Source organism: Odontomachus brunneus, unplaced genomic scaffold (assembly GCF_010583005.1).
Source record: "Odontomachus brunneus isolate Ranch 3 - 2012 unplaced genomic scaffold, Obru_v1 Obru_scaffold_039, whole genome shotgun sequence".
Classification (NCBI taxonomy): Eukaryota; Metazoa; Arthropoda; class Insecta; order Hymenoptera; family Formicidae; genus Odontomachus; species Odontomachus brunneus.
The window spans coordinates 2168640-2183030 of record NW_022639489.1 but is presented as its reverse complement, the minus strand read 5'-3'; the positions used below and the strand labels follow the sequence as shown (position 1 = coordinate 2183030).

Genomic DNA, 14391 nt, shown 5'->3' with positions numbered 1-14391 from the left:
ATATATATATATATATATATATATATATATATATATATATATATATATATATATATATATATATATATATATATATATATTCACTTTGAGTCCCTTCCCTCACAAATGTCGTCTTCAAATATTTCATATTGGCAAAGTAATGATTCTGCCGACATGATACTATTGATCCGTCCTAGATAGAGCTATATTTTTTGCCTCGACCCGTGAAACAGTGATTTCCCTGCTGAAGAAACCAATATGGCGAACGTGTGCAGAGCGGAATCGTTGGCGCTCGAAATTGCGTAAAGTTTTTCGCGAAGAAAAGTAAGCAAATTTAATTTTCTCAATTTTTTATCGATGTCATCTTTTTGATAGATTGGCGCTCTATGTTCATTATCTCTATGTTATGGTTATAAGATTTGTTAAATTTTATAGCTAGTGTATACATACACACACACCAAAACATTAATGTATATTATGTACATTCACAAAATCGCATTTCTCGACAATTTTATTCGAACCAAAACATTTATATTAAAAGCGAAAGTCGAGAATAAAAGGTACCTTAAAAGGTACTTTATCAATAATGCCAGAATGATAGTCACTAGTATACTGTAGAGGAGGGAATAACACAACCGTGAAAACCGTGTATATATGTGTTCCGCGCTTCGGTTAGCTTTGGATAGTAGAAGAGAGCAGAAATATTGTTTTTTGTCTCGTTCTGCCGTTCGAGTCGACAACAAAGGCGAGGTTGCTCGTTTTTCTCTGATATACACACATACCTTCATCCAACGATATATATATGTCGCCACGAACATAAATTATATATCCGAGAATGATATTTAAAACATACATATTATGTTCTTATGATCCACATATATATATATATATTTTTTTTTAACATAGCCATTGAGAGTCAAGTGGCGGCTATTTAGCGCGAATAATTATTATTTCCCAAGTAGTAGGATGACATTAAATGACATTAAATGACGTATTATTGACATTAATGCATCATTGAAACGTCATTTGACATCATCATATTTGTTGAAAATAGCAGAGATAATCGATTTTGCCAATTTATTTCGATAGTCTACTACACGGAGACAAATAATTTACTAGCCCGGTAAATTTTCTGCTGGTTTAACAAAATCTTGTCGTTATTATATGAACAGCAAAAAGATTTGCTAAGAGTGCTAGTCATTATTTGTTGGATATAATTTGCTGAATCTACAAATTAGTTTGCTATAAGAACCATAATAAATTTATATAAGCAGTTGTAGTTTTGCTCCGACAGCAAATAAATTTGCTAAGGATACATTATTTTGCATCAATAGCAAATTAACGTGATTCTTAGGAAATACACTCAACAAATTTTTTCTATCCTGGCAACGAAACTACTTCTGCTCTGATAACGAATAATTTGTAAAATTAGTCATGTCAACTAAATTTTTTTGATGTCACTACGAATATATAGTAGCAACGACGATTTTGCTAAAAGAGCAAAATTATTTTTCTCCGTGTAGCCTCGATCTTTCCTACAAGTTCGTTTGGATATATAGTCAAACATATAGTCAATGGACGGGAGTTGAACTCCTCACTCCACAATGTCGAACAAAGACAGAATGATAATACAAAGTATGTTGTCCTTGTTCAAATTTTGACGTCTTTTCAGCCAAGTGCGTAGTTTAGGTATCAGTTAGGTATATCTATGTGCGTATCGTGCAGGGGCCAATGATCACAATGAACAGTTGAAGATACACTCGGTCTTTCAATCAGAAGTCTAGCCTTCGAAAAGATACGCGTCGGGGAGTCTGGAGATGGCACGCTTATCTACACTTTTCTAGAGACTCTTGAAGTCTCTTCAGAGTCTGGCCATAATTACGGTTTTGTCAAAATTCTACTCCTAGAGAAAGGGATATATTCACAATCTCTCTTTTTGTCTATCTCTCCTTAACCTAACCTACTGTGATAGGAATACTGTGATTGGATATTGTGTAGGATTTGCCAAAACATGACGAACCAATCAAAACTGGCTCTCTTATGGCTAGACTCTGATTCAAGGATCTTTACACAGTAGAAAAACTGTCAAACTGTTCTTGAATTCCAATTATTGGACTTTAAAGGATTAAAATTGTGCAAAATAGTTGTATGTCGCGAACCTCTAGTTGACATAAGATGCGTCTTCCCTATAACACCTTTTTTTCCTTTTTGTTTCTCCTTCCTTTGAACTTCCTTATTGCCGAGATAATCTGAGATTAATCAATCTCTCAATCTCTCTTTTTGTCTATCTCTCCTTAACCTAATCTACTGATAGGAATATTGTGATTGGATATTGTGTAGGATTTGCCAAAACATGACGAACCAATCAAAACTGGTTCTCTTATGGCTAGACTCCGACTCAAGGGTCTCTACACTTTTCTACATTGTTATACATTTCTAAAAGATTCAACTAATAAACTGTACCGTACAGGATGGTTATTAATCTATGTCAAACTGTTCTTGAATTCCAATTATTGGACTTTAAAGGATTAAAATTGTGCAAAGTAGTTGTATGTCGCGAATCTTTAGTTGACATAAGATGCGTCTTCCCTATAATACCTTTTTTTCCTTTTTGTTTCTCCTTCCTTTGAACTTCCTTATTGCCGAGGTAATCTGAGATTAATCCACGTCATTTTACAGTGTTGCATTATCGTAATTGCGCGCCGTTTCCTTTAATTAACCTGGAAAACGAGACTACGCGGGACGTCGATCGTTTGATGATATCGTCGCGCTTTTATTCCGCGAACATCTCCTTAGCCATCAGCTCCTTCCTCCTTTCCAGCTTTCGCATACTCGATTTCGACCGCGATCTCGAACACTGTATATCTCCGTGAGATTATCGCGAGAATAAAAACGGGATGCCCCGAAACGAGACAAAATCCAGGCGAGTGACGTTGCGAAAACGCGACGAGATACTTTCCGTCGATGCGCGAGCTCGATATGAAAATAGTGCGAATTTTTACGAGCGTAACGAAATATGAAACTGCACATACCTCTCTCTCTCTCTTTCGCTCTCATTCCTCCGTGTTTCCCTCCGCGTATCGGTTCAGAGCACGTCGATAGCTGGGAAATACGGGTGTCACTCGGGAATTTCGATTGCCAGCCCGAAACGCGATACGCGCGTGTGGAAAAGTCGCGAGCACTCGAAACGGATGGGACGCGCGTTAAGTTGGATAAGTCTCGGAGTCTCGCGGATTGAAGAGTTCGGGAAATCCAGACGCGACGCGCGACACGAATCTATTTTCCGACTTGTCGCAGCTTCCTCGACGTCGCGTAACAGTAACGCGCGACGATAGAGATACACACGTAAGTGGATACCGTTATTCTATCCACGAGACTGTTTCTCCCCGGAGGACGGTGCGACTGCCGCGCGCGCGCTAAGTAGAACCTGCTCGTTTATTGTTTAAGCAAGGCACGCGGCAATTACGCGCGTCTACGTTAGCATGCAGATGATAAGGAAGAAATGCCGGCGAGACGATGGCGTCAGTAGTAACACGAGCACTCGGGATAATCCCGTGAATCGGTGTCGCGATAATGATATTAGATGTAGCAGTGCAATATCCGAGTACCCGAGGATTAGGGAAAACCCGAGCCAGATGGCACGTTTCTTCAGAATTTCGAAATTACGATTTCTCAGACAATTAATTGTTGTGACTGACTGTGCAAATATCGTAGAGGCAACATTCCTCTATGTGTTTATAGCCGCAAGAATTCTGTAAGCCGTATATTTGCTTCTGTAATAACAGAGATAGGAACATGCTATAACGTGGCTATCTTGCCCAGAAGGTCAAGTTGGTTATAATAGATTAGAGTAAGAAGGCTATGTACAAAGTATGTATCTTAATTAGTAGTTCCTGCATCTCCGCGAGAACATTTCACAGTTCAGACCCTTGATTAAGGACCAACTTTATCTCGTCCGTTCGTATGCTCGATTTTAATCATCTTATGAGTGAAAATTGTATTGCCCGAAACAGAGTGTATCATATACTTGCAAGAAACTTTATAGTTATTTTAATTAATAACACGTCACTTTAGTTTATTCACTCATGATGGAGGATATTAATATGAAATTTCAAGACCGAAAATGTACTTAGCTGCTCTTAAATCAGTTTTTGTAATTTTTTTTTAATTATAATATTAATCCGATTTGAGTGAAATTCAGAGAAAAGTATCTATATTTTAGAAGGAATATTTTGTGATTTTGTTTTCACTGTTCCTTCCATGATAAATATATAAACAAACATTAGGTCAACTAGACCCAGTCTCCCCTACATTTACAACGTTAATCAGAAAATAAAAATTAAAAATGCCCATTTTATACTGAGAGACAACTTTCTAATTAGAAATTACAACACAGCTGTATACAATTGCAACAGTACGCAAATAAATATGTGAATTTTTTAATTTTTTTTATAACTCTGAAACTTACATATATCTCTTTTGATTCTATTTAATCTACTCGAGCCGAAAATTTGATCCTATTTTCAGCCTCATTATTCCACTCAACATTTATTTTGACGCTAAAGAGAGTAAAAAGGGAAGTTTCGGTCATTATCAGGGTTAAAGTAAGAGTAAATTATATCATTAGAATTAAACCTACTTTGCTAACTTAGCTCCTATTGCGTTGTAGAATTCAAGATTTAATAAAATTTAACATTTAAACTCGGGAAGGAACCAATTCTTGGGATATTTTTTAAATACTTGTTTACCTATTTATTACTTTTACCTATTTATTATGTAAATTATACGAATACCAGAATATCGTAATACAAAAGATTAAAAAACAAAACAAAAACAATGTTAACTGATATAAAACCGATAGAGATCAAATGAGTAGGAAAGGAAAGTCTAGTTGGCCTAAAGAGTATGTTGGCAACGTGTGTTATTTATGTCTTTATTGTGAGAACAACACTAGAAACGAAACTGCATAACGTTCCTTTTAGAATGTAAGTACTTTTCTCGGAATTTCATTAAAATTCGAATAATATTACAGTTAAAAAATAGAAAAAACCGCTTTACGAGCAGTCAACTACATTGTCGAGCGTCTCGAAACTTCGTAAGAATATGCTGAGAAGCTGAGAACTTTACCGATAGAATACTGACATTTTTCTGCAGTCACGTCGTATTGGTTGTACAGAATTAGAAATGCTTTTACGCAATGAAAGTACGTGCAAAAATAAATAGAAATATTGCACAATATGTGATAAAAACTAAAAAAAAATTGTCAGTGCAATATTTGCCTAATCCAAAAGTTTCGCGGCTTGTATATACCGAAAGTGTGGATGCTCCAAATAAAATTTTTAAGAACATTTGTTGTACCTTCGCATCTGAATTCAGAAGTTTAAAAATATCTGAGAAGTTTGCAGAAAAATTTCTACATACGCGTTAGGTTTTTCGCTGAATATAGTAAAACAAAGCAATATACATTTACGTAAATTCTGTATGTACAAGAAATACGACGTAAATTTTCCAGAAAAAGATCAGTACTCTGTTGGTTTCAGCTTCAGCATTTCCTTAATATTCTTTATCATGAGTCAATAAACTTAAATGACATGTTACTAGCTGTGATGAAGTTTGCTGCAACTACATGATATACTGTTTCGGATAATAAAAGCAATGTTTATTTAGAAATAAAATGGACAGACGAATTCAAGTTGGCCTATAAACTAAGGACTGACAGGAAGAACTGTGGAAACCCCTCGCGGAGATCCCGAAACTATTAATCAGGATGCATATCCCTGGTAGAAATGTATGCAGTTTGGGTAGATCCGCTCAATTATTATCTACTGTTAATGCATTCTCATCAGTTGTAGAAATAGTGCGCAGTAATTGGACACGAATTGGATTCAGTAACTAAAGCAGTTTATCGTACAATATATAGGTCGATTCTTTCCGAGTATCAGTAATATGAATTTAGTTTTATAATGCGCGCGTGTTATAATGTCTTATAATGAATTAATGTAAAAAAATCTTTATTTATATCGTTAGAAACGAGCTTAATATTGCGTGAATAATGAGCGAACGAAAAGCATAGAGCAAGAAAAGAGAAATTGGAGGAAATAAGGCATTTAACAATATTAAGTTCTGTGATAGAGTTGACAACTAAGATTAGAAATGAAAGTGAGCAAAAGGCAAATGAGATATATGTTGATAATACAGAATTTCATTGCTGATGAGAACATATCGAACTAATGATACGAATGAAAATTGTGATGATAGCTCAACAATTTGATGAGACTCAGAATTTGAAATAATACAACTACAAGAATGGATAAAAGGATATATATCGTTTTATGGTTATGAAACCATCATGGTTTCATTGATGGAATGGTCATAACCCTAAAAAGCGAGAAACATAAGAAAATATGTATTTTACGTACTAAAGACTTCCTTCCTAGGTATCACGTGTGATTTTTAGTTCCGGCTATTCGACTACTCTCAGTTACTTCAGGTGCTAGTTGAATAATCCAAGTAATACCCGTGAACTTAGGGAGAAGTAGTGAGGAAGATAAACCACCCGGGTTTATACTGACAGCGCTAATTAGAAGTCACAACAGTAGAGCACGATTGCAGGAGCGCTACGCAACGATCGTGCGACACGGAAGGACCGTTTACTGCGTTTACCATTGTAACGCGTCGCAACAATCGCGTTACACCTCGGCTCTAATCTGCCCGCGCATCCCCGTGATATGCATAACGGGCACTCGTTCTCCCGCGTGCGGCGCATTGCGGGAGATATATTGCCGCTCGATTTTTCTAGGCGTGCTCGAAAGAGAGAGAGAGAGAGAGAGAGAGAGAGAAAGGCCGGAGTGCGATTTAAATAAACGCTATTCGCAAGTATCGCCGCCCCGGCAGGATATATCGGCGGAGAAACGGAAGGGTGCGAAGGAGCAGCGACTGGCCGGTCGTCGGGGGAAAGCGAGTGAGCGTGTGCACGCACGCTTGTGTGTGCACACGCAATGCAGGAAGGTGAGAGAGAGAAAGAGAAAGAGAGGGGGAGGAAGGGGGGAGAGAGAGAGAGGCGTAGGTGGACGATCGATAGAGCAGGTGGCAGCACGTCGGGCTCCCTGGTTCGCTTCCGGCGGAGAGTCCAATGACACTCCGCCGATCGAGCGATTGGCCTCGACACAATTACGATGAATAATATCAAGGCTAATGCGTCGCCGGGGAGGCGCGGGGGCAGGCAATTGCTGCTACAATTGTACCCGACCGCGCCTCTTTTGGTCAGGGCGTGCAAGTATTCGCGACTCAACGATATCTCGCGTATTAACGCGAGAGAACGTTTCATACGAAATCGCCGTCGTCGTCGTCGTTGTCGTCTTCGCAAAGTCGCCGGAGGACCTCGACCCCGACGCGAGGGGCGCATGTAGAAAGCGAGAGGTCACCTTCTAGAGCAGGACAAGTGCAGGGGCGGATTTTTATAGAAACTAATGATAGAGTATTAGACTCTCTAGGGAAAGGAGGACCCTCAACATGGTGTAGAATTTCTGACTGTATATCATAATATTGTGCAGTATTGGAGCCACAATTGCTGTAATTTTTCAAAGCAACCGCAACCTCTAAAGCTTGATCTACAATGTACTTTTTGCTTCCTGTTTCTTCCTCTTTATCTTTTCCTGACTAAAATCTTGAGCCTTTAGTTAGAAAAAGATGAAGAATAAGAAATAGAAAGCGAAGAGCATATTGTAGATCAGGCTTAAAGCTTTTATTCTAAACTTGTTTTTATCGATAAAAGTGTTCCTAAATATGGTTTGTAAGCCTTTTCATCAGCTTTCAGTCATATTTAGAGCTACTTTTATCGATGAAAGAAAGCTCAGTATAAAGCCCTTAGGTTTCTTACTTTGAAAAGCGTCTATCTTTCTGAAAATTGCCACCTTAATAAATATTTTCATTTTTTTTAATGGATAAAAGCGATTCAGTAGAGAAGAGAAAGAATTTCTTCATACGATTGAAGTAGTGTTTATGTTTATTATGTGATCTAATAATTTTTCGCAGAGAATTTTTTGGCGTCTTTATAAGACAAGAGAGGAGTGATTTTTTTTCTTAGAATTTCGTTTAATACAAAGCTTTACTTCAAACTACTAATTTATTGTAGTTTTTAACTATTTCTTAAGGATTTTTATGTAATATATTATTTTTTTCGTACAAAAGGAATCATGGTTATAAAATTGAAATTAATTATTTTTTAAATATTATTATACTAATATATAATTTAATTATATTAAAAAAATTTTTCTTAACATAGGACTATGCCAGAAAGAATGGCGTTTCAACTCTACTTACTTCAGTACTTATACATACATTTAACATATTTAATTTTAATTAATTTACACAATTGTATCATACAATTTCTCTTTACACACACACACACACACACACACACACACACACACACACACACACACACACACACACACACACACACACACACACACACACACACACACACACACACACACACACACACACACACACACACACACACACACACACACACACACACACACACACACTAAATACAAAATATACACAAAATATTCCTTAGCAAATTATAGTAATGTCCAAATTGTGAGAAAAAAATCAAATCATGATAGAAAAGTGAATTTTTATAATTATTTTCTTATAGTTTTGACGTCATTGTTATTTCCAATTCTAATCTGGATAAGAAGTACTAAATAATATTTATCAAATCCCAAAAAGTAGTTATTTACATCTGGACAAGCGAATCTAAATTAGACAATAACTTTATTAATCAATGTGTGATGGTTTCAATCAGGGATTTATGTGGCATTCATATTTATCACATATAGAATGACAAAATGGAAATACGACAAAAATGATCGAGATTTATTGAAAATGTGTCATGCAAAATAATAAAAAATATTAAAATCTGAGTGTAACTTTTAATAAATTGTGGCTGTATCAATATAGAAAGAAAACAATCATCCATCAATAATTCATTAATACAGAGGGCAATTAAGAAAAACATTTATATTACTGCATGATGTAAATTTAACGAATAATTCAATACAGTATATTTGCTCTCTCAATAAATGTAATTAAAAGAATTGCAAAGTTCCCATTAATTGTGTATGTGTGTGTGTTTTGTGTCGGAACAATGATGAAAATTTATTTGGGCCCTTTTTCCCCAGAAACGAGAATCTGTACTTACTTTGCGAATATCTTCTAAATTGTGAATTTCCGGCGACAAGCCGCCGTGCACGCAGAGGAACTGTTGGTTCATAAGCGCAGCGAGCGGCAAACAGTCGAAGGCATCCATACACGCGTCGTACACCCTCTCGGAGTATTTTATTCTACCTGGAAGCAGAAGGAGAGATATCGAGATTAAAGTGACGAATACACCGTGTCCGAGCGCGCCGTTCGCGAGAAACGGCCACGATAAAGGGATCTCGATCCTATCAGCGTAACGGCGCTTACGGCCGCGGGGACTGACGAGGGACGTTCCCGGCTAACTCGATGTGTGCGCTTTTTTTTACGGGACAACGTAGAGATCGACCGACTAACTCGTCCGATCCGTCGTCCTGACCGAGGGCGAGGGAGCGCGGCAGAAGGGAGGTCGAGGAGGAAATAAAGAGGAAACGACGCGAGGGAGCCATGAGGAAAGACACTGAGACAAGAGAGAAGTGGGACACGCACGCTCGGCCGCGTGGACCATTTCGCGAACGAGCGCTAAAAAGAACGGCGGACGCGCGGGAGCGATTTCGCGTCGCGCCTCGAGGAATAACGGAACACCTCGCGCAACCAAGGATTCGCACCGCGCCCTTAGTCGCCCACGCCTGTTCCGTGTTCCGCCACGATCTCGCCGTGACGTGGCTTCTCCTCTCCTCTCCTCTCCGCTCTTCTCCTACCCTCTCTTCCCTTCTCCACCCCTCGCGCCGTGTACGAGCGTAAACGGACACTCGACTCAGGCCCGGCCCGAGCGCTCCGGGCGAGCGATAACCCTCCGCCCTCGGATAACTCCGAGCGATGCCCGGGTATCATTGTCTCGCTTCTGGGGTTCAGCTGTAAAAGCAAGCCGAATCTCGGATGCGCGGATGAAGCTTTCCCCGGCCGAGTTCTGATTACTTTTGCAACTGCGACCGATACAGGCTGATCCGGAGAGAGTTCGGGAATTTCGGGAGGCACGGTAGCATATGGTCGGAAAGTGGATTACAATTTTTTTTCTAATACAGTATCTCTATCGCGGGGAGGATCGGTTTACGAATGGCTCCGCGGCGGACCATTATCAGGTGCCAGATTTTCGATATCGACTCGATGCCGGCAGCTAGCACTGGCTAGCCCCTAACTAACTAAGGTCCGGCGAGCGATTCTCTTTGCCGAGGATTCGCGAGCGCACACTGGTCGAGGGTGAATTTCTCGCATGGTGCTCGGCGTCGCAATATCGGTCTTAGGTCCCGTCATTAGATCTTGCAATTCTCTTAAAGTGAATCAGTGAAACATTATTAAACGCAGTGAATATACGCTGAAAAAGCGAATGTATGGAAGCGAAAGAAAGTTAACAAAAATATTAAAGAAGAGATGTGCAAATAAATAATATTAACGAGATAGTCCTTTTTCCTAATGGTAAGAAAAAAGTTTACAGACAGAAACAAATATAAGAAAATTCATAAATTTCTAATTAATTACGATATTATTGTATTTCAGATTCAAGTTGTCAATTTGCATTGACTGAATTATAATAAATATTAATTAAAATATCGAAAAAAAATTGTTTATATTGTTGTTACATGTAATTTACTATATGCAACAAATAAAATATATATTTTGTATGCTATTTGACGTTTCTGTTTCGTTGTTTATTAAATTTTTTAAATATCTCTATAAAATACATATATTCTATTTAAGAGCTAAAGTTTCAATAGAGGTTCGCAACTGAACCTACTTTCCTAAGATCCTACTATTATACAACCTACTTTGACGCTAAAGAAAGCGAAAGCAGAAATTTCATCATCAGGGTCAAAGTAGGAGTAAATTATATCATTAGAATTAAACCTACTTTGTTATCTTAGTTCCAACTGCGGTGTAGAATTCAAGATTCAACACAGAGTCAAAATTTCGACTCGGGATTATAACTGATATCAGTGATTATTCACTTTGAGAGTAGACCTTGTGTCACTTGGGAAAAATTTCCGTGCGAAATGTTTCCAACTGCGCGCGAAATTTCGTATAATCGATAGAGAGAAAGAGAGAGGATCACAGCGCGCTCTATTTTTCTTCTTTTCGGCATGGTTCCAAATAGACGAAAATTACACGGTTCTTACTTCCCTTGAAACTTACCAAACTGAAAATTGTTACACTCTTCTTTATCACTGACTGGATTTAATGGAATACAAATTTTCAGCACTATGTTTTCGTATTTAAATACACTTGCTATCTTGGCGAAACGAAATATCGCGTGTATCGTGTGTTGCAACTATCCATGTGAACACGTTTCTTCGTATTACCGATTACTTTGGATTTTATTGAAAAATCTACTGACTTCTGCATCAACTAAAGACAAATATAGATTCGTGATTCGCGTCAATTAGATACTCTATATTAAATATCTTTTAAGCGAGCACCTTAGAGAAAATGATTAAAGAAAGAGAGAGATCTAATTATATAGGATTCACTTAAATCAAACACTTTTAATATTTCGTTTATTTTTGATGATACTGAAAAATATTTCAGATGAAAGTGGAAGGGTGTCGAGGGGGAAACATTTTGGTCACGTTTGGTCACATTTGGCCACGCTTTTTTTCAATATATTTTCGAATACGATACACAAATGATGTTCTTACATTTTCTATCATTTCTGAATTTATATTCGCACATGCTTCCAAAGTACGTTCTTTCATGTTCTCTTGTGTAGTTGGTATATCATTGAAAACAATGTTTTTCAACGTTCCCCAAACAAAAAAGTCGATGGGATTTAAATATATTGAAGTCAAAGGATATCATTTTGAACATCTCCTTAACAAAACTTTTTGTCAGAATAAAGTATAAAATATCTTGTAAACAGTTGACTTTTCGACAATTATACTTCTTAGTATTTTTAAACATAAAATAAATAAAGGAATTATATTTATAAAAAATCACAATTCCATTTAAAAAAGTAAAGGTGACTCTCATATCTTTTCAGCGCCTCCACCTAGAAAAAAAACAACGTGACCAAAATGTGTCTCCCTTCCACTTTCATCTGAATGATTTTTCCGTACCATCAAAAATAAGTAAAATATTTGTTCGATTTAAGTGGATCATCCTGTATATCTTATATGAGATATTTTATAATATAATCTTATTCTATAAAATATTATAACACATATGTATCGGATACTTTCTCTTTTGGTAGAAAATTTCCTTTCCGATACTTATCAAAACTCCTCGATATTTTCTTTTTAGGAGAAAATATCTTTCAATATTTTCTTTTCAAGACACCCTGGCGTGCGACGTCGCTTCGGGAGAATTAAGGGAAGCGGAAGCCTGAAATTTCCGAAGAATTTCGCGAGAAGATTTATGCGAGTCGTCTTTTTCGTCGCTGGTGCAATGCGAAATGCGCGACCTCGACGCGAAACTCCCCCCTGTACTCGCCGTTACGTACGTACCGACGAAGGACCGCGCTTGTTCGAAGTGACGCGCGAAAAGGATTTCCTGCCAATAAAACGGAGCAGTCCCGACAGGATAAAGATTTGTCGGCGCTGGACCTAAACGGATCGCCGCTCGAGGGCCTTCACGAGATCTCGCAAATGAACGTCCCGGCTGCCGGACGTGGCAGCCTCTTTGCCGCTGCAGATTGAAGTTTCGCGAAACGGATGTCCGTAATATCGCACCAAGGACACGTCCTCAACAAACCTCCCGCGTTTCACAGTTATTAAACGAGAGAGAGACAGAGAGAGAGGAAGAGGGAGAGAGAGAGAGAGAGAGAGATAGTATGTGTATATGTATGTGAAAGAGAAAGGGAGGAAGGGAAAGAGCTGCTCTCTCGAGAGGTGCTTGATTCCGAAAAATTGAATAGCGTGAGAGCGCGCTGTTTAAACAGCTATTATAACAAGTAATAACGAAATATTCACAAACGAATAATTTTCGCAGAAATCACCTGACGGAGCTTGCTGACTAATTCGCGCGCGGCGGTGGCGGCTGACTCGCGCAGACGGCGTTTTGCTTTATTTTCGTGTCCGCGACGGAATGCGCGACTATTCGCCCGGGGCGGAGAGAAGACAGGAGGCGAGTGGAAGCGCTTTCGGCGAAATCGCGGCGATTTAATTGCGCGTCCGCCCGTGTCTCCCGTGTTCGCGGACAAACGATCGTTTTTGGCGGCAAAGTCCATTTCGAAACGACACACCGCAATCTTGGCGCGCGTCCAGCGCGTCCCGGCTTCTTGCTCGAGACGCGAGCGAGCGAGCTGGCGACAAGATCGCCCGGAATAATGCGTGCCGCGAGCTCGATCCGGCGAGTCTCTCAGGAAGCGCGATCGTTAGTCTCCAGCGTGTCGCGCATCGGGAGATGCGACGCCAAGAAAGCTGCGAATAGGAAACACCAGGGCTATATGTTGCCCATGTGCCTTTCTTAGTATTTGTCTTGAGAAGAATAATAGGTACAAAATCGCGAAATTATCCTTTTAGAACATAAATACTTTTCATTAAAAGTTTCATTAATCAAAATAATATTCTAGTTAAAAAATAGAAAAAAAAACTGATCTGATTTGCAGCAAAATAAATTTTCGAGCCTCTGGAAATTTTCTTTTTAGTATTTATTTTAAGAAAAATACTGGGTAAAAAATCGAGAAGTGGTTCTTTTTTTTTTAGAACATAAATACTTTTCCCTGAGTTTTATTAAAATCGGAATAATATTTCAGTTAAGAAACAGAAAAAAAAACTGATTTAGTTGCAGCAAAATAAATTTTCGAACCTCTGGAAATTTTTTTAGTATTTATTTTAAGAAGAATAATGGGTAGAAAATCAGGAAGAGAGTAGTCCTTTTAGAACATAAATACTTTTTTTCTGAGTTTCATTAAAATTGGAATAATATTATAGTTAAGAAATAGAAAAAAATGATTTTTAGTAATAACAAAGTTAATTTTTGAGCCTCTGGAAATTTTCCACTGTGATTGAATAAAATTAAGTGCTGTGTTACTAGCCAGAATGAAATTTCTTACAAATGTATAATATATTGTTTCTGCTAATAAATGCAATTTTTATTCACAAAATGATTGAAATAGAGTATATGGATGGACGAGATAAAGTTGGCTTATAATTACGGGCCGGCGAAAAAGCGATTTTTCGCAGAGACTCTGGAATACTGATTAGGATACATATTTTATACATGGTCTTCTTTATTCTGTGCTATCGGACAACTGAGAACGGTATCAGAACG

General features: G+C 38.1%; 1 protein-coding gene across 5 annotated transcripts in view; it reads right to left on the bottom strand.

Annotated features, from left to right (window-relative positions):
- Positions 1 to 14391, bottom strand: part of LOC116844145 (serine/threonine-protein phosphatase 2B catalytic subunit 2-like) — a 299053-nt gene that overhangs the window by 71384 nt on the left and 213278 nt on the right. For all 5 annotated transcript variants that reach the window (XM_032815314.1, XM_032815310.1, XM_032815311.1 and 2 more), the window contains exon 5: positions 9191 to 9336. In XM_032815314.1, the coding sequence (XP_032671205.1) occupies positions 9191 to 9336 (146 nt within the window). The remainder of the gene's footprint in view (positions 1 to 9190; positions 9337 to 14391) is intronic.